The sequence below is a fragment of the Triturus cristatus genome, chromosome 1_1 (assembly GCF_964204655.1).
Source record: "Triturus cristatus chromosome 1_1, aTriCri1.1, whole genome shotgun sequence".
In the NCBI taxonomy this organism is placed as follows: Eukaryota; Metazoa; Chordata; class Amphibia; order Caudata; family Salamandridae; genus Triturus; species Triturus cristatus.
In genome coordinates, this window is record NC_140579.1 from 120,871,661 (window position 1) to 120,896,438 (window position 24,778).

Sequence of the window (24,778 nt, forward strand, 5' to 3'; positions counted from 1 at the left end):
TTGAATACCATTGAATGCAGTGGTGTAGTGTGGTGCAGAGTAAAGTACCACACAATGGTGTAGAGAAGAGTATAGTGTCATAGAGCGCAGTGGCATAGATTGGAGTAGCGTAGAGTGAAGTAGTGTTATGAAATGTTCATAAATTTGTAGACCGCAAGTGTACATGGGGTGTCTTGGAGCTGACTGCACTAGATCATGAAAAGTTTGCACTTAATTTATAAAGAGCCAGGTTTTAAGCTAGTTTCTGAAGGAGAGCAGGGTAGGCATGCCATGATGTGAGGGGAGAGGCTGTATCAAAGTTTAGTAGTTCCAGTGACAAAACGTCTTCCGCCCCAGTTCGACTTCCTGAATCTGGGGCTCTGAAGGAGTGCAGTAGTCTGCTGGGTGTATACCACTGGAAGATATGCCTCAGAAACTCAGGGCCTGTATTGTGCAGTGCCTTATGGGCAGTGCTGAGGGCTTTGAATTGTATATGACTACTCACTGGAAGCCAGTGTAGTTTCTGGATTCCAATGGAGACTGATTTCAATTTAGAAATTCCCACTAGCATTCTGGCCGCAGCGTTTTGCACCATCTGCAGTCTGTTAGCATGTTCTTCATGTAGAGGCCATTAGAATAGTCTAATTTGGATAGAACTAAGGTGGTGACGACTGTTTTTTTTTAATTAGCTGGAATGTAGAGGAGGGTTTTATTGGCCATCCTGGGGGGGTTGAAGGATGAGGAGACTACAGCCATCACCTGAGAGCCAAACTTAAGCTTGTTACCAATTTGTACACCCAAATTCTTGGCTTTGGCCACTGGGGTTGGAGTGGGAGCTAGCTCAACTGGCCACCGGGAGGGAGACCAGGCTGGGGAAAAGGTGCCAAAGGTCACCACCACCATTTTCCCTGAGTTGAGCTTCAGGCAGTGACTGTTCATCCATGAACTAATTTCCTGCATACAAGTTTGGAAGCGGGTGGAGACTATGGGATCATTATTGATGGCTGACACTATTAATTGAGTTTCTTCAGCGTAGGAGGTAAGTGAGAAGTTAAAGCTCGTGATTAGGGTAGCCAGTTCCAAAAGATAAATGTTTAAAAGTGTTGGAATAAGCGAGGATTCCTGAGGGACCCCACTAGGGAGTGGAAAAGGAGAGGCTTCATATCGACCCAAGGCCACTGATTGTTGTCTATTGGAAAGAAAGGTGGTCAGGAGAGGCAAAGCCTTGTCTTTAACTCCTAGTTCAGCCAAGTGATTGATCAAGGTCTTATGGTCCACCATGCCAAAGGCTGCGGGCAGGTCGAGGAGGATATGAGCTGCGGAACCCCCTTTATCTAATGCAGCTCTTATCTCCCTGGTGGCCTTGATTAGGGCAGTTTTTGTGCTGTGCCCGGGTCTGAACCCAAACTGAGTCGGGTCCAGAAGATGGTTATCATGGATGAACTGGGCAAGCTGCATATTCATTCTTTTCTCCACGACTTTTGCCAGGAGAGGAAGGTGGTAAATGGGGCAATAATTGTTGGGGTTTGCTGAATTCAGGCTAGGTTTCTTTATTAAAGGGAGAATAAAGTCTTTTTTCCATATGGATGGACAAACCCCAGTGGAGAACATGGAGTTGAAGAGGAAAGAGAGATTAGTCACTCTCACCTCAGGTGCTAGCTTGAGTGTGCCAGGGTGGCACGATACCACACACGGGTCTAGTGGAGAGCCCAATTTAGAACTCTTAGGTGTTTTGGCTACTAGATCAGGGAAGGTGGGTAAGAATTCAGTGAGAGGAGCATAAGAGAGTTTTGTGTGAAAGGTGCAGTCCTTAACATCCAGCGTAGTGCGGAGTAGAGTGGCTTAGAGTTCAGTGTCAGAGAATGCAGTGTTGCAGAGTAGAGTGTCAGAGTGAAATGGTGTAGAGTGGAGTACAGTGGCGCAGAGAGCAGTGGTGTAGAGTACAGTGAGGCAGAGTAGAGTGCAGTGACTTAGAGTGCAGTCGTGTAGAGTGCAGTGGCTCAGAGTGCAATGGTTAAGAGTTGAGTGGCGTGGAGTGCTATGGCACAGAGTGAAGTAGAGTGGTGTAGAGTGCAATTGTGTAGAGTAGATAGTTTCAGAGTAGAGTGAAGTGGCATGAAGTGGTGCAGGATAGGGTGCAGTTGTGTAGAGTGGCATGGAGTAAAGTGGTGGAGAGTGCAGTGAATAGAGTGGATGCAGAGTATAGTGCAGTTGTGTAGAGTGCAGTGGTTAAGAGTATAGTGGCGTAGAGTGCAATGACATAGGGTGGAGTTGCGCAGAGTGGAGTAGAGTGCAATGGTGTAGAGTAGATTGTTTCAGAGTAGAGTAGAGTGAAGTGGCACAGAGTGGAGTCGTGCAGAGTAGAGTGCAGTTGCGTATAGTGGCAGAGAGTCAAGTGGTGGAGAGTAGATAGGAGTGGCGTTTAGTTGATTTGTGCAGGGGCACAGAGTTGAATGTTACAGAGTAAAGTGTATTGGCGGAGATTGTATTGGCATAGAGTACAGTGGCGTAGAGTGGAGTGGTGCAGAGTGCCGTAGAGTGAAGTTGACCAGAGTAGATTGGTGTGCCCTAGACTGAAGTGGTGTAGAGTACAGTGGCAAAGAGTGCATTGGCATAGAATAGAGTGATACAGGCTAGAGTAGAGAGGTGTAGTGTGAAGTGGTGTCCAGTACAGTGGCATAGAGTGGAGTGGTGCAGGGTGGAGTGTTGTGCAGTAGTGTAAAGTGGAGTAGTGCAGAGTAAAGTGCAGTGGTGTAGAGTGCAGTGGCACAGAGTGCAGTGCTGTGATGTAAAATGGGGTGGTGCAGAGTAAAGTGGAGTATGCATGGTGTGGTAGCATACTGCCATTACAGACTTACGTTTTAAAATGAAATAACCATTACATTTGCCCAGACATACAGTTTTACTAATAAACCTATACAGTACCCAGATAAAAATGTGTGGAAATTATATCACATCAGTGTAATGATTTGTTTTGATTATATTAAAGTATTTGTTTCCAACAGACTTCAGAAATAACAAAAAATTTGCTTCATTTGTGTTCCTAATTCTGATATATTCTGAAATACTTACACAGTTCATTTGAATGTTGTTGTGTGCTAGAAAAAACTCCTTCCTACCCTCAGTATCCAGCAAGATTGTCACATAAATCCTCTCACTTTGAAGTCAGAGAAAGAAAAGTAAACAAGCGCCCTCAGAAGATAGTCACTGGCGTTTGAGCTTGGTCTTTGAATGCACAGCAAATGTGACATGATAAGAACAAGATTTAAATTGCTTTTAAAGAAAGCGAGATCATGAAAGAATACAGTAAACACTGTTTTAGCAATGGGAGGGATGAACTGAGCCTGGAGAGCCTAAAGCAAATAAATCCAGCAAATAAAAAGCCACTAGGTAGAAATCCAGAAAGTGTGATTTAAAAACCACAAATCCTGTGGTAAGCAACAGGCAGAGTGCATTCCTAGGTCAACTTTCTGAAGGTGGCTTGGATCAAATCATATTTGGAGGAGAGGTTTCAGGGTATTTCTCACTCCCTTTCTCTTAAACCCTAGACCACTTAAGTACGGGGTCCCGCAGGGCTCGGCGTTGAGCCCTATGCTTTTCATTGTCTACCTTGAGCCTCTGGCCAAGCTGGTTGAAGAGAAGGGTTTGAAGATAATCTCTTACGCGGTGATACGCAGCTGATACTTTCTGTTCAAAATGGAACCGTATGCGACTGGACGGGCAAACGTTGTCTCAAACGAAATTCAGATAAAATGGAAATTCTCTTTTTTGGTACAGACATGATCCCTGACCCTCTGAGCTGGTGGCCATCCGAGTTAGGGTCCTTCCCTACTCCTTCAGCCTGCGTCAGGAGTTTGGGTGTCAAAGCTGTCTCGGCTAGCTGCTTTGCCACTCTGAAATCTTTCAGCAGGATGCTCCACTTGGTGCCTGTGGCTTCCCACAAGACTGTTGTCCATGCTCTTGTCACCACTTAATTGGACTACAGCAACAGTCTCTATCTGGATTTGCTGGATTATCTACTGCAATAACGGCAGATTATTCAGAATGCTACCGCTCGCCTGATCCTCAAGATTCCAATGCGGCAACCGGTGTCTACACATCTTCGTCAGCTTCACTGGAGTAGCCACGTGCTCTACAAATGCCTTTGTATTGAAAGTCCCCAAGATGTCTTCAGCAGCCTGGTTTTCTGCAACCTAAAGAGTGAGGTTTGTACTCAACCCTCCTGATTCCTAGCAGCACCACAGCCAATGATCATGTCTAAGCCAACGACGAGCCCCTCCGTGTCGAGCTGACTTGCACCAAAGTGCTAATGCGTGCGCCTCGTGCTGGGAGGAACACGTCTCTAAATGCTAAGCAATGGTTAGCCAATCGTTTTGGGAACCCCGGAGACGTCGTTGTGATGTAACGTGCTTCCTGCTGGCTTCACTGGAGCAAGAGCTCTCACGCACTGACCTGCTCCACCACTGGGGATGCGTTAGCAGGATCCTCCTTCATGTGGGTGAATGCATCGGCCAGCTATGGTGGACCCTCCTTCATGTGGCTGAATGCATCGGGGAGCTATGGTGGACCCACCTTCATGTGGCTGAATGCATCGGCCAGCTATGGTGGACCCTCCTTCATGTGGCTGAATGCATCGGGCAACAATGGTGGACCCTCCTTCATGTGGCTGAATGCAGCGGGTAGCTGTGGTGGACCCTACTTCATGTGGCTGAATGCATCGGGCAGCTATAGTGGACCCTCCATGTGGCTGAATGCAGCGGGCAGCTATGGTAGACCCTCCATGTGGCTGACTGCAGCGGAAAGCTACGGTGGGCCCTCCTTCATGTGGCTGAATGCATCAGGTAGCTGTGGTGGACCCTCCTTCATGTGGCTGACTGCATCGGGCAGCTATGGTAGACCCTCCTTCATGTGGCTGAATGCATCGGGCAGCATGGTAGACCCTCCTTCATGTGGCTGAATGCATCGGGCAGCTACGGTGGACCCTCCTTCATGTGGCTGAATGCATCGGGCAGCTACGGTGGACCCTCCTTCATGTGGCTGAATGCATCGGGCAGCTGCGGTAGACCCTACTTCATGTGGCTGAATGCATCGGGTAGCTGCGGTGGACCCTCCTTCATGTGGCTGAATGCATCGGGCAGCTACGGTAGATCCTCCTTCATGTGGCTGAATGCAGCGGGCAGCTACGGTGGACCCTCCTTCATGTGGCTGAACGCATCGGGTAGCTACGGTGGACCCTCCTTCATGTGGCTGAATGCATCGGGCAGCTACGGTGAACCCTCCTTCATGTGGCTGAATGCATCGGGCAGCCACGGTAGGCCCCCCTTCATGTGGCAGAATGCATCGGGCAGCTACGGTGGACCCTCCATGTGGCTGAATGCATCGGGCAGCTACAGTGGACCCTCCTTCATGTGGCTGAATGCATCAGGCAGCTAGGGTGGACCCTCCTTCATGTGGCTGAATGCATAGGGCAGCTAGGTTGGACCCTCCTTCATGTGGCTGAATGAATCGGGCTGCTAAGATGGACCCTCCTTCATGTGGCTGAATGCATCGGGCAGCTATGGTGGACCCTCCTTTATGTGGCTGAATGCATCGGGCAGTTACGGTGGACCCTCCTTCATGTGGCTGAATGCATCGGACAGCTACGGTGGACCCTCCTTCATGTGGCTGAATGCATCGGCAGCTACGGTGGACCCTCCTTCATGTGGCTGAATGCATCGGGCAGCTACGGTGGACCCTCCTTCATGTGGCTGAATGCATCAGGCAGCTAGGGTGGACCCTCCTTCATGTGGCTGAATGCATCGGGCAGCTAGGGTGGACCCTCCTTCATGTGGCTGAACGCATCGGGCAGCTACGGTGGACCCTCCTTCATGTGGCTGAACGCATCGGGCAGCTGTGGTGGACCCTCCTTTATGTGGCTGAATGCATCGGGCAGCTGTGGTGGACCCTCCTTCATGTGGCTGAATGCATCGGGCAGCTGCATTGGACACTCCTTCATGTGGCTGAACGCATCAGGCAGCTATGGTGGACCCGCCTTCATGTGGCTGACCGCATCGGGCAGCTAGGGTGGACCCTCCTTCCATGTGGCTGAACGCATCGGGCAACTACGGTGGACCCTCCTTCATGTGGCTGAATGCATCGTGCAGCTGTGGTGGACCCACCTTCATGTGGCTGAATGCATCGGGCAGCTGCATTGGACCCTCCTTCATGTGGCTGAACGCATCGGGCAGCTACGGTGGACCCTCCTTCATGTGGCTGAATGCATCGGGCAGCTACGGTGGACCCTCCTTCATGTGGCTGAATGCATCGGGCAGCTAGAGTGGACTCTCCTTCATGTGGCTGAATGCATCGGGCAGCTAGCGTGGACCCTCCTTCATGTGGCTGAATGCATCGGGCAGCTAGGGTGGACCCTCCTTCATGTGGCTGAATGCATCAGGCAGCTACGGTGGACCCTCCTTCATGTGGCTGAGTGCATCGGACAGCTGTGGTGGACCCTCCTTCAAGTGGCTTAATGCATCGGGCAGCTGCGTTGGACCCTCCTTCATGTGGCTGAATGCATCGGGCAGCTAGGGTGGACTCTCTTGCATAAAATCAGTAACTCATCTGCTTACAAACGTGTTTCACGGTGAATGGAATTAGAAGATTTAAAACAGAAACAAAGGTGGATGTGGTCTCCTTTTATAGTGTGGTGCAGGGAGTGAAGGGAAACCATCTTGGGGGGTTAGGAAAACTGCTTTTTAGTCTTTGCGACTAATCTGGTGGGAGTGAATATGGCACATAATTTTGAGCTGAGGCCATTTCAATTATATACATAGGTGGCACCTTTTGTTTTTGGCTTCCACACACACTCATTTGCATTACTCGACCTTTGCTCTTGCTAGAGGTTGTGGGCGAGATAATTTATACATCAAATTCTTTCTTCAGTATTTTAGAACACCAGTTTTACTATTATTTCGCCTATTTCTGGATGAGAGATGTTCCCTTGACACTCCCTTGTGGGGTCTGTTCTTATGTTGGTGTTTGTGGTTCTTCTAGCTTCCAGTTAGGTGTTTTCTGCTGTGTTTATGGAGGTGTACATAATGTTTTTTGCATCCATGGATGTGTTTGCACTTGTGTGTGGCCTGTTTTCTTGGGTGTGGTGAGGTGTTCCAGGTGTTGTGTTTCTGGTTGCCTTTTGGCCGGGGAACAACCTTTACAACGCAACTTTTACAACGGACTACCATTACAACGAAACTGTTAAAACGCGAGTGCATTGACAACGCAGGACATTATAACGCAAGTCTTTACATCGACTTGCACTAGATGGAGTGCTAACATTAAAAATAGTGTAGTTTACTATCCCAACGCCTTCCCTACTGTTACGTGGACTGGAGTTGGAATAGTAAATTACACTTTTTTAATGTTAGCACGCCATCTAGTGCAAGTCGATGTAAAGACTTGCGTTGTAAAGTCCTGCGTTGTCAATGCACTCATGTTGTAAAACTTTCGTTATAGCAACATGCGTTGTAACAGCATGCGTTGTAACGTCATACATCCCTTTTGGCCCTGCTGACTCTGTTCTGTGGGTGATGGATCACACCCTTTTGACTCAGTCTATGATGTCTGTTTTGTTCACTCGTTTAACCCCCCCCCCCGATCCTCCTCTTCTCATTTGAATGTTGTGTGAGGTGGTGGAGGTGGTTGAAGTGAAACTCGACTTGAGGGATGTTGCATTGTTTTGTGATTTCTTCATGGGTGGCTTGCTGGAGTAGTGCCTTTCTGTCCTTTCTGGAGCTGCCCTTGTGGCTTCGATTGCACATGCCTTGGATGCTCCGTGCCTACCGTTGCTACTTCTCAGTCTGGCCATGTTTCCATCCTTAGGGCTCCACACTCTTCAGAAGATTTATGGATGTGAACTGGGAGAGGACGGCAGCAGTACATGGTTTTATCAGGATGCCTACGATGGGGTCAGTCTTCTCAGCCTCTATGGAGATACCGTGGTCTACAAGGCAGACATCCGCCCAGCCACAGTCATCCTGGATCGATGGATGCACAAGGAACTACAGATCCAGCAGGTGAAGGATTACCTGGAGCACAACTGCCTCTCAGACCTGCAGCGTTACCTGAAGGATGGGGCGGAGCACCTGCAGAGAGGTACAGTACTGAGCAGGCGCAGCACCAGGGACACACGGAGGCCTACAGGCAGGCACAGAGAGTCATGGGCAGAGGCGCACACATGCACGCGCGCACCGCTTACAGGGTAGAGTACTGAACAGGCTCAGCACCAGAGACACACGGTGGCCTACAGGCAGGGTCAGAGGGTCACTGGTAGAGGCGCACACATGCACGCGCGCACCGCTCACAGGGTAGAGTACTGAACAGGCTCAGCACCAGAGACACACGGTGGCCTACAGGCAGGGTCAGAGGGTCACTGGTAGAGGCGCACACATGCACGCACGCACCGCTCACAGGGTAGAGTACTGAACAGGCGCAGCACCAGAGACACACGGTGGCTTACAGGCAGGGTCAGAGGGTCACTGGTAGAGGCGCACACATGCACGCACGCACCGCTCACAGGGTAGAGTACTGAAAAGGCTCAGCACCAGAGACACACGGTGGCCTGCAGGCAGGGTCAGAGGGTCACTGGTAGAGGCGTACACATGCATACGCGCAATGCTCACAGAGTACAGTGCTGAACAGGCGCAGCACCAGAGACACACGGAGGCCTACAGGCAGGGTCAGAGGGTGTACTGGTAGAGGCGCACACATGCACATGCGCAATGCTCACAGAGTACAGTGCTGAACAGGCGCAGCACCAGAGACACACGGAGGCCTACAGGCAGGGTCAGAGGGTCACTGGTAGAGGCGCACACATGCACACGCGCAATGCTCACAGAGTACAGTGCGGAATAGGCGCAGTGCCAGAGACAGACGAAGGCCTACGGGCAGGCACTGAGGGACACGGGTTGAGATGCACACATGCACCTGCGCAATGCGCACAGAGTACAGTGCTGAACAGTCCGCGCAGTACCAGAGGCACATGAAGGCCTACTGGCAGGCACAGAGGGTCACTGGTAGAGGCGCACACATTCACGCATGCAATGCTCACAGTCTCATGTAGTTCCTAAAAATACATAGGATCTACACGTTTGTTGGATAACATAAACTAAGGGCTTGGTGCAAGACTGATTCCGGACACCCCCACAGGATAAGTCAGCCGTCAGACCAGCTAGCTTTACAATGCCACTATCACCCCCTGTATTCTACAATGGAGTAAACAGTTTCTGGCAACCACTGAACATGACAACCCTGACCCCTCAGGGATCGTGGAAACAGTACAGTACTTTTCAGAGAAAACAGTAAATACATGTTCGAGGCACGTGTGCTATGGATACACATGATTTGCATACTCCTGCCATCTAGTGTTGGGTCCAGATGTTTGCAAGTTGTTTTTGTCGAAGAAGTGTTTCCAGTCATAAGGTAAGGTGACTCCTCTTTACGTTATAGTGCTGTGAGACCGGCCTCGTGGCGTGGGCCCTCCCACCAGCAAGCCACCCTGCAACCGCACCGATCCTCGATGTCACAGACTTCCGGCCACCATGGCCCAACATCCCGATGGCCGGCCAGACCCCCAACACGCATGCCCGGCCGAGGGAGAGAGAAACTCCCCAAGCCAGACCGAGAGGCGCCGACCCTGTCACACCTCTGGTCTCTTCCCCAAGGGAGGTTTCGATCGACCACCAGGCCCCTGGTGAGCGGCCGCCTCACCTGCTGGGTGCCTGGAGTCCCTCCCGGACCCACCTGAACAGATCAAAGGGCCGAGCGACAGGAAGCCCCGACACACCGCCCCAGGCTCCAAGACCCCTCTCGGCGAGGACTCCGGACTTCAGAGAGGAGGGGGAGTATAACAAGGGGTGCGGAAGGTACGGGAGGCAGAGAAGAACTGGACTGACGAGAGCCTGCTGACCTGGTCGCGGCTCGATCGCTCCCCGAACCGAAGAACGCTACCCGAACTCTGAACCATCTGACCCCTGCTGATGCTGTTGCGGCTCCCCAAACTCTGAACCATCTGAGCCCTGCTGACGCTGTCGCGGCTCACCGAACTCTGAACCATCTGAGCCCTGCTGACGCCGTCGCGGCTCCCCGAACTACGAACCTCCTGTGCCTGCTGAGTGACTCGCGGCACCCTCCTCCAAGAGAATCGGCAGAGATTGCCGAGAGAAGCAACATCCCCTCAGCTCGAGGATTGAGAGCTGTGCGCCGGATACTCCGCAGAGACACTGACTCAAAGACTGTCCCGCTACCCCCATACCCCCATCACGAGATCGCCGCCGCTTGTGGCACTAATTGTATATCTGCCTTCCGGATCATAAAGATCCCTTACAACTAACGATAAAGTATATTGTCTTACGAAGAACTACTGCGTGGTGTCCCTCTATCAGAAGAGAGTAAGCGCAGCGTGTGCGATCCTAGGTACGAGACCCTTCCAGGAAGGGCCTCCCCGCTCTTGCTCGGCCTAACTCTGGGAAAGGTGGGTCCCCGGGTGGTCAGGAACGCATTCCGCAGCCTCCCCGGTGAACGCCTTCCAACATTTGGTGGCAGACGACGGGATCCGAGCCAACACCTAGAGATCGTGCAGTAAACGGCTGATGCACTACCAAGAAGAAATGGAAGGAGAAAACTCCCTAGGTGCCGCACCGAGAACTGAAACAATTTTGCAAAGACCTTGGAATCGCTACCACCGGATTAAGCACGAAAGAGGACTTCCAGGGAGCATTAAAAACCTGGGTGTTGGCAGGAGCTCCCCGGACACAAACAGAAGGAGAGCCGCCAAACGAACCACGAAGCACCCCGGGGAGGAACGGCGCCCCTGAAGGGGGCCTATACCCAAAGGAGCTAGCGGACCGAGAAAGGGGTCGCAACCACGAACTAGAGCTAGCAAAATTAAAAATCGAGGGAGAGCTAAAACTGGCCGAAAAGAAACTGGCGGTAGAACAGTTACGCCTACAAGGAGAACTCGAGGAAAAGAAACGACATAGAGAGCATGAAGAAAGTAAACTCCAACTGGAGCACGAACGCAGCCTGAAAGAGATCGAGCTCAAGGCTAAGAATGCGGAGGCCAGACCCTCGGGAACTCAACCCCTCTCCTCCGTCGTGGAACCAAAGGTCCACATCCCCAAGGATGTGGTGAAGGAATACTATAAGAACGACGACATCCAGCAATGGTTCAAGGCCTACGAAGTCGCCATGACCTCCCACCGAGTCCCGCAGAAAGACTTGGGGGCTGGGCTGTGGGGCCGGTTCCTGAGCGAGGGGAGAGATACCCTGCTGGTCCTGCCCTCCACGGTGCTGAACTCCTACAGCCACATGAAAGAGGCCCTAGTAGCCAGATATGGGCTCACCCCTGAAATGTACCGGCAACGATTTAGAGACTGCAAGAAGATACCCGGTACCACATGGGTGGAGTACGTGAACTTTTACAGCCGGGCCTTGGACGGGTGGATCAAGGGCAGCAAGGTCACCACCTTTGAGGAGCTGTTCGACCTAATCGCATGGGAACACTTGTCCGCCAATTGCTTTACGCCAGCACCTCCTGGACAGCAAACTCACGGACCCTCGAAAACTGGCCGTCGAGGCTGACCGATGGGTGAACACCCGGGCCTCCCGGGGTCCCGTGGGAGACTACGCTCGCCACAGTCAGGGACCCCCCCCGCCAGAGGGGTGGACGGAATCAAGGCCGGCCAAGAGAACTCCAGGGGGGATCCCAGCACAGTCCCCCCAGAGGACAACCTCCGCCCTTTCCAGCCCCACCTCCGGCCAGCACCGGGCCCCCGGGGAGGTTGGGGCCCCAAGTGAGAATCACCTGTTTTCGCTGCCAACAGACCGGACACTATGCCAGCGACCCTCCACGACAACCCCGCCGGCTCGACAAATGGCCTCCGTAGCCCTGGGGGAAGAGATGGAAGACTCCGAAGAATGGGAACCAGCCGCCATGGCCTTGGTCTCCCTAGGGGACCGAGAGATGGTCCCCGGAACGTCCCTGCCCGCCAACACGAAGAAGTACCGACAGCAGGTGACAGTCAACGGTCACCGCGTCGAGGGCCTCCGGGACACGGGGGCGAGTGTCACGGCGGTTCACTGTCACCTGGTCTCCGAAGATCAGATCCTGCCCGACGCCTTTTGTCCAGTCATATCGTCAGACAATTCCGAGAGCCTCTGCCGGATGGCCCTGGTCCCCTTCGAATGGGGGGGAGTCACCAGCAAGTTGAGGGTGGCAGTCCGAACCTCCCAGCCCGTAGACTGCCTCCTGGGCAACGACCTTGAGAATTCCCCGTGGGGACAAGTGGAACGAAGAGCCCATCTCGAGATGATGGGCCTACCCGAATGGGTATGCGCCACCACACGCTCGATGACTCTCAGATTGCCCTCCTCCGAGGGAGGTGAGGCCATTCCGCTGAACACCGCCACCATCCCCGAGGTCCAGGATGCACTACCCGAGCCCGACGACCCCCTTCCGGAAGAAGCGACCATTCCCGACGAGGGGTCCGTGCCTCCAGATCCCGAACCCCTGACCGAGCTCGGGGACCTGCCAGAAATGGCCCAGTGGCACTGCGAGGGAGGCCCCTCCCGAGAAGAATTCTGCCAAAAACAATCCACCTGCCCATCTCTCATTGGACCCCGACAGCAGGCCGAGGCCCAAGCAGCAGGCGACCGGACCGGCACCCACTGGGTATACTGGGAAAACGGCCTCCTGTACAGCGAACAGAAGTCGGCCGAATTGGGATCGGCCTGAGTACTGGTGGTACCTCTGCGCTTCCGAAGTCTCCTCCTGGGCCTGGCCCATGATGTACCCCTGGCCGGACACTTAGGCCAAGATAAGACCTACCAGCGACTCGTCACCCACTTCTATTGGCCCAAGATGCGAGCGAATGTGGAGGCCCACTGCAAGTCCTGCCTCACGTGCCAGGCCAGCGGGAAGAGTGGGGGGAAGCGCAAGGCTCCACTACAACCCTTCCCCGTCGTCAGTACTCCTTTTGAGCGGGTAGGCATCGACATCGTGGGACCGCTGGACCCCAAGACCGCCCAGGGCCACCGGTTCATCCTCGTCCTGGTGGACCATGCCACCCGCTACCCCGAAGCCATTCCCCTCCGCACCGTGACGGCCCCTGTGGTAGGCCGGGCCTTGATGGGGATCTTCTCCCGCGTGGGGTTCCCTCGCGAAGTCGTGAGTGATCGGGGCACGAACTTTATCTCCAAATACATGAGGTCCCTATGGCAGCAGTGCAGAGTATCGTACAAATTCACCACCCCATACCACCCCCAAGGGAATGGCCTAGTCGAGCGATTTAACAGGACACTGAAAGGAATGATCATGGGCCTCGAAGAACCTCTACGCCGGAGATGGGATGTCCTCCTCCCTTGCCTCCTATTCGCCTACCGAGAGGTTCCACAAAAATCTCTGGGCTTCAGCCCGTTCGAACTACTATACGGACACCCCGTCCGGGGACCCCTGAGCCTGGTCAAGGAGGGTTGGGAAACGACTCTCCGGGGGACCCCTCCGGATGTGTTCCGATACATCTTGGCGCTCCGCAACCAGACCCGGAAATTCCGAGAACTCGCAGAGGCGAACCTCGAGGCTAGCCAGGAAGAGATGAAGCGCCGGTATGACCAGAATGCTACGCTGATCGAGTTTCAGCCGGGCCAACAAGTCTGGGTCATGGCCCCGGTAAAACCCTGCGCCCTCCAAGACAAATGGACTGGACCCTTCAAGGTGGTCGAGCGGAAGAGCCAGGTCACCTATCTCGTCGATGTGCAGTCCCCGCGGAACCCCCTCCGGGTCCTCCACGTGAACCGCCTCAAACCCCACTTTGTGAGGCGGAGTTGAGTTTACTCCTGGCCACCGACGATGGGGCTGAAGAAGACACCGAGCCCCTTCCAGACCCCCTGGGGGCTAAAGAGACCGATGGTTCCGTGGAGGGGGTGAGAGTGTCAACCGCCCTCACAGTCCAACAGTCCGACGACTGCCGCCAGCTACTAAGGCAGTTCGCGGACCTCTTCTCCCTAACCCCTGGGGTCACCGACTGGTGTGTCCACGACGTGAACATTGGCGACAGCCCGCCAGTGAGACACCGGGCCTACCGGGTCCCTGATCGGGTCCGAACCTGCATCCAGACCGAGGTAGCGAAGATGTTGGCCCTCGGGGTGATTGAACCCTCCGACAGCCCCTGGGCCAGCCCGGTAGTCCTGGTTCCGAAAGCGGCTGCCCCTGGTGTTGCCCCCGAGCTGAGGTTTTGTGTGGACTACCGAGGACTCAATGCGGTCACCCGAGCGGATGCTCACCCTATCCCCCGCGCAGACGAGCTCATCGACCGCCTCGGGGCCGCTCGCTACCTCAGCACCTTCGACCTAACTTGCGGATACTGGCTGATTGCCCTCACCGAGGGAGCCAAGGAGCGCTCCGCCTTCTCCACCCCGGATGGGCACTACCGCTTTAGGGTGATGCCGTTTGGAATGAAGAATGCCCCGGCCACCTTCCAGCGGCTGGTGAACAGGGTCCTGTCCGGACTAGAGGGGTTCAGCGCAGCGTACCCCGACGATATAGCGGTATTCAGCTCTCAATGGACCGAGCACCTCCAGCCAAAGATCGACGCCATCTTGTCCTGGGAACCCCCAACAACCCAAACGGAAGTCTGGGCCTTCCTGGGCCTCACCGGTTACTACCGGAGGTTTATTAAGAACTATGGCAGCATCGCAGGCCCCCTCACAGAGCTAACCTTCAAAAAACACCCCAAGAAAGTACAATGGGCTCCCCCATGCCAGAAAGCGTTCGACGCCTTGAAAGCCGCTATATGCACTGCTCCGGTGCTCAAAGCCCCCGACTACGCCCAGGAGTTTGTGGTCCAGACGGACACCTCGGAACACGGCATCGGGGCAGTCCTCTCCCAGTTCAATGACAAAGGCATAGATCAGCCCATAGCCTTCATCAGCCGAAGGTTGCTGCCCCGAGAACAGCGGTGGAGCACAATTGAAAGGGAGACCTTCGCAGTAGTCTGGGCCCTCAAAAAGCTACGGCCCTACCTGTTCGGAACACAATTCCGAGTTCAAACAGATCACCGACCCTTGCGGTGGTTGATGCAGATGCGAGGGGAAAACCCCAAGCTGCTACGCTGGTCCATCTCCCTCCAGGGGATGTATTTCACTGTGGAGCATCGCCCCAGGACGGACCACGCCAACGCGGACGGCCTGTCCCGATTCTTCCGCTTCAGCGAGGAGAACCCCCAAGTGGATGGGTAGTTCTCCCCGCCTTTCAGCTGGGGGGGGCACGTGTGAGACCGGCCTCGTGGCGTGGGCCCTCCCGACCAGCAAGCCACCTTGCAACCGCACCGATCCTCGATGTCACAGACTTCCGGCCACCATGGCCCAACATCCCGATGGCCGGCCAGACCCCCAACACGCATGCCCGGCCGAGGGAGAGAGAAACCCCCCAAGCCAGACCGAGAGGCGCCGACCCTGTCACACCTCTGGTCTCTTCCCCAATGGAGGTTTCGATCGACCACCAGGCCACCGGTGAGCGGCCGCCTCGCCTGCTGGGTGTCTGGAGTCCCTCCCAGACCCACCTGAACGGATCAAAGGGCCGAGCGAGAGGAAGCCCCGACACACCGCCCCAGGCACCAAGACCCCTCTCGGCGAGGACTCCGGACTTCAAAGAGGAGGGGGAGTATAACAAGGGGTGCGGAAGGGACGGGAGGCAGAGAAGACCTGGACTGACGAGAGCCTGCTGACCTGGTCGCGGCTCGATCGCTCCCCGAACCGAAGAACGCTACCCGAACTCTGAACCATCTGAGCCCTGCTGACGCTGTCGCGGCTCCCCGAACTCTGAACCATCTGAGCCCTGCTGTCGCGGCTCCCCGAACTCTGAACCATCTGAGCCCTGCTGACGCTGTCGCGGCTCCCTGAACTCTGAACCATCTGAGCCCTGCTGACGCTGTCGCGGCTCCCCGAACTCTGAACCATCTGAGCCCCGCTGACGCTGTCGCGGCTCCCCGAACTCTGAACCATCTGAGCCCTGCTGACGCCGTCGCGGCTCCCCGAACTACGAACCTCCTGTGCCTGCTGAGTGACTCGCGGCACCCTCCTCCAAGAGAATCGGCAGAGATTGCCGAGAGAAGCAACATCCCCTCAGCTCGAGGATTGAGAGCTGTGCGCCGGATACTCCGCAGAGACACTGACTCAAAGACTGTCCCGCTACCCCCATACCCCCATCACGAGATCGCCGCCGCTTGTGGCACTAATTGTATATCTGCCTTCCGGATCATAAAGATCCCTTACAACTAACGATAAAGTATATTGTCTTACGAAGAACTACTGTGTGGTGTCCCTCTATCAGAAGAGAGTAAGCGCAGCGTGTGCGATCCTAGGTACGAGACCCTTCCAGGAAGGGCCTCCCCGCTCTTGCTCGGCCTAACTCTGGGAAAGGTGGGTCCCCGGGTGGTCAGGAACGCATTCCGCAGCCTCCCCGGTGAACGCCTTCCAACAAGTGCGCATGGGCATCAACTCCATTGTTAGATTGTTTTTTCCACCATCAGGTTCGGATGTGTATTGCTATGCTCCTGTTCAAAACCATTCTTCGGGTTCCCCTCGGTGTGCAATCCACTCTACCCTCAACGGTATTGTTTTTGTACGCGTTTCCCACTTCTCCACGTATTGTTTCAGTTAACGAGTCCTTCAATTTAGATCGAAAACTCTGTGGGTGTCCTTTGGGCCAAACCGCGTCGGTCCGGTCTTCTGTCTATGGAACGGACTGAGTTTAAATTCTGTCCTCAGTGCCATGCTAAGTACCCTCGCACCGACTCTCATCAAGTGTGTAACTTGTGCTTGTCTCCAGAGCACAAGGAGGAAGATTGCAACGCTTGTAAACTGTTTCGGTCCAAGAAGACTCTTCGCGATCGTCGTGCTCGACGTCGTGAAATGCAACATCAAAATATAGAACACACTCTGAATATCTTCGGTGAAGAATCAAAGCAGGAGGAGGTCGAGGCGTCGGCGGCAGAGGAAGAAGAGGCTTTCTCCATTCCAGAGTCGGATTTGGAGCTCGAGATAGACCTAATTACTGAAGACGTGCCTCCGGGACAGGGTGCTGAGTACCGATGACCCCATGCCCCCCTAAACCCATTCCTGAAAAACATAAGGCTTCGGCACCACCTCTGCCTTTTAGCCAAGGTTGGCACTGAAATGATGTTTCCGCCGCCCCGCCTCCTGGCTTGGTACCAAAACAGTCAAGCCTTCCTGTTAGGGACCGAGTCGGCTGAATTCCTGTTCTGATCCGAAACCTTCCAGTTCAAAGAACAGATCCAGTTTGGCACCGAAACCCTCCATGCCGAAGCAGAAGCATACTTCGGTGCAGAAATCAAAAGACAGCCTCACTGAGCCTTCTGACCCAAATTTAGACCTTGTTCATCCCAGATTGGATCCTAAACAGAAGAAAATGTATATCGACCACGGATACAGGACATATTCATACTAAATCTCCAGTTAAACAAAAGCTTCCTTCTGAGGACTCTCAGGAAGAAAAATGACGCAGCTAACAGCTCTGTTTATCCTGCTCCACTATCCCCTCCAACTCCACCCTCTTTTCCATAATTAGATCCTTTACATATTACTCCTCAGGGATCTCCACTTTCACAGTCTTAAGAGGATGATGTTGATGGGGAAGATATCAATTACCTGTAGACCCATGGAAGGATTACACTATTGACCCTCCATTAAAGAATGACCCAGACCTTAACCCCGCAAAGCCATCCCCTCCTGACGATAATGTAGCTCAACAGGAACTCATTGCTAGAGCAGCAGAATACCATGGGGTACACACACAGGTCAAGCCAGACACTCCTATGCTAAAGGGAATGATGAGGCATGCAGATGACATCTTCAAAGACCCAGTGAGAGCACACATTTTGACTCCAACAGTTGATAAAAAAACATAAACATTCGCCATCTGATCCTGTCTTTACTAAAGGTCATCTACCTCTTGACTCCATTGTAGTGTCCAATGCTTGCAAAAGGGCTAATTCTCAAACTACTGGTGATGCTCCTCCCCCAGATAAGGAATCTAAGCTCATAGATGCTTCAGGGAAACGTGTAGCCGCTCAAGCTGCTAACAACTGGCTCATTGCAAAAACACAGGGCCTACTAGCTAGATATGACAGGGCACACTGGAATGAGTTGGAGCAACTGCTCCAATATCTCCTGGTTGAACACAAAGCTAAGGCTCAAAAATTGGTTCAGGAGGGCAAACTGATTTCCAACTCTTCGATCAGGTGTGCGCTAGGCGCTGCTGACACCACAGCTAGAGAGGTAAATACCAGCATTCTCCTTAGAAGGCATGGATGGCTTAGGATTTCCAGTTTTTAACCCGAAGTTCAACAGTTTATCCTAAACACCCCCTTTGACAAGGAACAGCTTTTTGATCCTGAGGTTGATCAGGCTCTTGAAAAGATGAAAAAATACATGGAAGTATCAAAGTCCATGGGAGCGCTCCAGTCTCGTTCGAATAGAGGCTCCTTTCACCGCTCCTTTTATCGGGGAAGGTCTAAAACCACACCCTCGGGCCCGAATGCTTCCTCTTACAAAGGTAACACACAATCCTCTACCTCCTAGAAGTTTCTATAGAGAAGGGTATAGCGGAAAAAACTCCAAAGGTAGGGGTAAGGGCATAACACCCCTGCCCCCATTAAACATTGATTTGCCCACACTTTCCCCCCACTTTCCCCCCTGATTACTTAACACCTGTCGGGGGAAGACTTCAACAGTTTCTCCCCATTTGGCAATCCATAACAACCGACAAATGAGTGATCGGCTTTATCCAACATGGTTATTGCCTGGAGCTTACCACCAACCTGCCAAACATACCACATCGCTCTCACAAATTGTCGCCAGACCACTTACAGTTACTCAAACAAGAAGTGCAATCGCTCTTACTAAAAGGTGCCATAGAACCAGTTCCATTACAGTACCAAGGTTCAGAGGTTTACTCTCTACTTTCTATTCCCCAAGTAGGATGGCTCCTTAAGACCGATTCTGGATCTCAGAGTGTTAAACCAATACATACTGTCAGATGCACTTCTATATGGTAACACTTCAACAGGTACTTCCACTTTTACAGCAAGGCAATTTTATGTCCACACTAGACTTAAATGACGCATACTTCCAGTGAGAAAGTGCCATCTTTCTTGCATGGTATGACCCCCACTTGTTGCTGAATTGCTGATGTACTTTGACTGAGTGTGCCCTGGGCTCCTGCCAATCAGGTACCCAGGGCCTGTGTTCCTTCCCTAAAACTGCATGAAAGCCTAAACCCAATTGACATCTCTGGCTACAGGTTAGCCCCTGTTAAATGGTACCATAGGTACCCAGGACACTGTGGCCAGAAAAGGCCCCTAAGGGCTGCAGCACTCTTTGTGCCACCCTTAGAGGCCCTGTACCCTTACACACACACTGCCTTTGCAGGCTGAGTGTCTGGGTGCAGAACTAAACAGAGACTCGACAGGGCACACATCCCTGTGTGCCCTGCCCACAACACACACTGCCCTGGCATACATCAGCCACCCCTCTAGCTGGGTGCCCTATGCCAGTGGTTTGGGCACAGGTGCATGAGCCCTGTGCCCCTACAGTACCCAGGTCCATTCCTGGGCACGGTAAGTGCAGTGCTGCCATTTAAGAGTATGTGGTGCTGGGAGATTGTCAACACAAACTCCACAGCACCATGATGGCTGCAATAAAGACTGAGAAGTTTGGTATCAAACTTCTAAGCACATTAAACCCGCACTGATGCCAGTGTGGGATTTAATGTACAATGCACGACTGAGGGCATCTTAGAGATGCCCCATGAACCTAACCTACAATCCACGTCTGGTCTGAGGGGCTGCCTAGGCTGCCACACAGCACACATGTTGCTGGACCCCTGGGTAGAGAGCCATCCGCTCTCCTGGGCCTGCAACAATGCACATCCTGGGTGAGGTGCTAGGTCTCCTCCCCCAGGATGGGCAGGGGAAGCTTCAAAGGCATTCCGCCTTTGTGAGATTCTCCAGGCCACTTGCTGTACTCAGCAACTGACCCCTACCGGTTCTGACCCCCACTCTGGCGGGAAGACTGGCCGGAAACCCCAAGTAAGGAAAGGGGGTGTGCCAGCCTCTGCCAACCCCACCCCTCAGGTGAGGGAATCGAGGTGAAGCACATCTCCGGGCTCTCGCCATCTTGAAGATGGGAAGCCCTGCCCAATCAGGACTAGGCTACTGCCCCCTCCCACAGGAGAGTGGCAGGATAGGGGGTGTACCCACCCCAGGACAGGGACCCCAAGGAAGGAAAGGGGGTGTGCCAGCCTCTGCCAACCCCACCCCTCAGGTGGGGGAATCGAGGTGAAGCACATCTCCGGGGTCTCGCCATCTTGAAGATGGGAAGCCCTACCTAATCAGGACTAGGCTACTGCCCCCCTCCCACAGGAGAGTGGCAGGATAGGGGGTGTACCCACCCCAGGGCAGGGACCCATTGGTCCCTGCCCTTTACCTACCTGTAAAGGGGCCCCCTGAACCTTCCTTCCTTAGTTCCAGTGTGGGGCCCGGCCTCGTGGCGTGGGCCTCCATGACCATTAGCACCCCCAACACAACCCATACACCACCCCTGATCCCTGGTTATAGCCACCCGGCCTCCCCACCCCGTAGCCACTGAAGACCCCCGGCCACCATGTCCCGATGTCCCGATGGCCGGCCCGGGGCCCCAGCGAAACCCAGACCCTAAACGCGCCATGCCCGGCCGAGGGAGAGGGAACCCCTCAAGCAAGACAGGGAGGAGTAGTCTCTGTCACACCTCTGACCTCCTCTCAATAGAGGGTTTCGATCGCCCTCCGGGCCCCCAGGGAGCTGGCTCCCCGCATGCTGGGTGTCTGGAGTCCCTCCCGGCCCAACTTGAAAGGATCAAAGAGTCGAGCGGCAGGAAATCCCAACACACCGCCCCCAGACGCCAAGACCCCTCTCTGTGAGGACGCCGGACTTCAAAGAAAAGAAGGCGTATAACAGGGGGTGCTGAGGGGACTGGGGCAGAGAAGACCTGGAACTAAGAGAGCCCTGCGAACCTGGTCGCGTCTCGACGAAACTGGAAAGAAGGACGCTACCTGATCCTTGGAAACCATCTGAGCCCTGCTGATGTTGTCGCGGCTCCCGAGAACACTAAGAACACCGGAGCCCTGCTGAGAGACTCGCGGCTCTCCCCGATCCTAAGACCATCGGAGCCCTGCTGAGAGACTCGCGGCTCCCACCAACTCTAAGACCGACTGAGCCTGCCTAGTGAATCGCGGCTCCCCGAAGATCACCCGATCAACAGTTCCTTACCGCCGGAGCCCTGCGGACGTGGTCGCGGCTCGAGAATACACTGGTCCGGCTGGACCCGAGACTGTACCGTGTCCCCCGGCTCGAGGATTGAGAGCTGTGCGAAGGATACTCGGCATTGACTAGAACTGTCCCGCTACCCCAACCCCCCTGTCAAGGAATTACCAAGCTTGCTGTATTGACCAAAAACTACCTTGCGGATCATAAAGATCCAAAGAATCTATAGATAAAGACCTCCGTCTACTGAAACCTACTGTGTGGTGTCCCTTTGTCAAGTAATGCAAGCTCAGCGCGTGCGATCCTAATGTGCTAGACCCCGTCCTGAAAGGGACCTCCCCGCCGGTGCTCGGCCTGATTCTGGGAGAGGTGGGTCACGGGGTGGTCAGGAACGTGTTCTGTAACCCCCCCTGAGATCGCCCCTTCCAACATCAAGATTCCAAAACAGCAAAGAAGATCAAGAAGCAAGAAGACCCGCCGTGCAGCTGCTAGCAAGAGGAAGACACCAACTGCTTTGGTCCCAGCACTACTGGCCTGTAGACCTTTGAACCTGCTTCTTCTAAAACCCGGCAGCTCCAGTGACCAGCAACCTCACAAACCCCGGAGGGCCTGGCTACCTTGTGACTCTGAGCAATTGGGACTCCCATGAGCAGTGGTAGTGCTCAAAGCAAGTAACGGTCCCCTGGCATCAGCCAGGAACCGCGAAACCTGCACACTCTGCACTCGCCAAGCCTGGCCTGTGCCGGAGTGGACCAAGACCACGAGGACGTCCCCCTGGCGACTGTGACCCCAAATCCAGCACCCAAGGACCCACCTTGACGCTCCTGAGTCAATGCCTGCAGCCTCAGAACCAGGGACCCCTCCAACCGCGACCAGCCGAGGGTAAGATTTCCCGACGCCAAAAGGCACCCCTGCACCCGGCGACCTGCGGCCCCCTGTGCCCAATTCCTGGGTACCTACCTATCCTCCAACTACCCAACTTACCTCTCGAAGTGGTGGTCGCACCTGAAGTATCTTCGTCCACGAGCTTGCAGACTTTGTTTGTCCTTGAGCTTCTCCATTTCAATCAATTGAGCGCCCGAAGGCTCAAAAGCACCCTGCACCAGCGGCCCGGGTGCCCCTGTCAGTGCAACCTCTACTCTAATCTACTTCCCCATTTGCCCTGAGCAAGTGACCAGGAACCCAGCTCCCACAGCCGCGTGGCCTGCTAGCCACCAACCAAGGCCCCCCTGCCTTCCTTAGGATTACATTGGGCCTAACTCACTCTGCACCCGGCTGCCCCTGTGCCGCTGAGGGTGTAACAACTGTACTTACCTGACCCTGGGAGACCCCTGAGTCTATGCCCAGAACCTTAACTCTGCCAGTCGAGTACTTACCCAAAAGCAGATAACTCACTATTCTTCCATAGGGTAACATTGACTGGTTTTCTCTGAAAGTGTGGAGTTTCTAAACTTTAAAATATTCACCTAAAATCAACTGAGTAACGAAAACAGAAATACTCACCCGCTATTAGGAGTGATCCCAGTGCTGGATCTTGGTGACCAGCACTGACCCTGAAAAGTAATTACAACCATACTTACCACTAACTCAATTTTCTTCCATAGGAAACCATTGACTGTTTTTCTGTGAAATTTCTTTTAAGTGTAGATTTTTGCAAACTACAAATATTCTTTAAAAATTGTACCAATTGTGAAAACGTAATTACTTACCTGTTTTAGATAGATGTTCCAGTACTGAGCCTAGGAGCCCAGCACTGGATTACAAAAGTAACGAGAACATACTTTACCCGTAACTTGAATTTTCTCCCATATGAAACCATTGACTGTTTTTCTGTGAAATTTCTTCTGTCGATTTTGCAAACTTACAAATATTCGTTAAAAATCGCCTGTATAACTTAAACGCAGTCTCTCAACTACTTACAGGTGGTACACTAGTGCTGGATCTAGAATCCAACACTGACCTAGAAAAAGTAACAATAACCCCACTTACCTGCTAAGTGAATTTCCTCCCATAGGATAACATTGGTGATTTCATTAGAAAACGTTTCTGTCAACTTTTAAAATACCAAAATATTGCTTAAAAATCACAACAGTAACTAAAACGTATTTACTCACCTGTTTCGAGGAACTGTCCCAGGGCTGAATCTAGGATCCAATCCTGGAGTTAAAAAAGTAATCCTGAAAGTAATCAATTGCATTTACTTAGAATTTACCATTGAGCTTAATGTATAATTGTGTTTGAATTGTGTTGCCAATTGCAACAAACTGTACCTATTGCATTCAAAAGACTATTTCCTATTGAAAAGTATTTAACCAAAGCATCTCATTCTGAGAAAGTATATTTTGATACCTGTTGTTGGTTCTAAAATAAAACAACCATGTATTTTTGTATACAAACCATTGGCCTAGAGTTCAGTTCTTGAGTGTGTGAGACCATTTGCTGACTGAGTGTGTACAACACATGCTTTACACTGTCCTCTGATACTGCCTTACTGCTCGACCAAGCTACCACTTTAGAGAGTAAGGTTATATCTAACTTTAGCCTCTGCCAAACCTCTGGGGACTGTGGACTCTGTACACACTGTACCTATTTGGGAACAGTATATACAGAGCCACTTTCCTACATTGGTGGATCAGCGGTGGGATACAAACTTGCATTTGCTGGACTATTCGGTTATCATCTGATCACACGTTAGAACTCTTAAAATTGCCTTTAGAATTATTTTCCAAAATACTAAAAGTCTTGTCAGGGCCTTGCTTATGTCCCATTAGAATTTTAGAAAAATAAAAGTCACTATAGTCAAGGGTAGAGGGTTACAACTGTCAGTTTTCTCAGAGAAACCCAGATATTAGTGAAAATAAGACCATGCAGGACCTGGTGGAGAAGCTCGACCTCACACCTTACTTACACTTGTCTTTCAAGGAATTATGGTCCCTATGCAAACTTAAAAATTTACCAATGGGCATGCATCCAACCAAACTAGGGCTCCAGGACCACCCATCTGAACATGGTGATGACCAGTCAGATGAGGACAGGCAGGAGGAGGAGGAGGATAATTACTCCCTCCAGTAATCCCTAAGGAGGAAAGGGCCCCCATACCCTTGAATCCAAGAATTAGCATCTGGGAACCTAGAGTTCAAACAGGTGAACCAGGTACCAGAGAGTTCACTGGGGGACCCACCAGTGAAGAGGACAGCTTTTTAGCAAAGCTGGCCAAAAGGTTGGATCTAGAGTCCAGGCTCCTGGCTCTAGGGAAGGAAAGGAAAGGAAAGAGATGGGATTAGCACCCATCAATGGTGGCGGCAATAATAAAAATAAGGATAGGGAGGAAACTTCTGATCCTAAAATCCCCAAAGGGATTGTCCTTAAATTTGAGAAATGTGATTACATCACCAAATGGTTCACAGCCTTTGAGAGGGCTTGTGAAATAAGAAGAGTAAAGAAAC

At 52.8% G+C, this 24,778-nt stretch overlaps 1 protein-coding gene across 2 annotated transcripts in view; it reads left to right on the plus strand.

Annotated features, from left to right (window-relative positions):
• The window catches only part of LOC146869730 (major histocompatibility complex class I-related protein 1-like), a 230,165-nt gene that overhangs the window by 53,639 nt on the left and 151,748 nt on the right, over positions 1-24,778 (plus strand). For both annotated transcript variants that reach the window (XM_085613693.1, XM_085613704.1), the window contains exon 3: positions 7,837-8,109. In XM_085613693.1, coding sequence (XP_085469819.1) covers positions 7,837-8,109 — 273 coding nt within the window. The remainder of the gene's footprint in view (positions 1-7,836; positions 8,110-24,778) is intronic.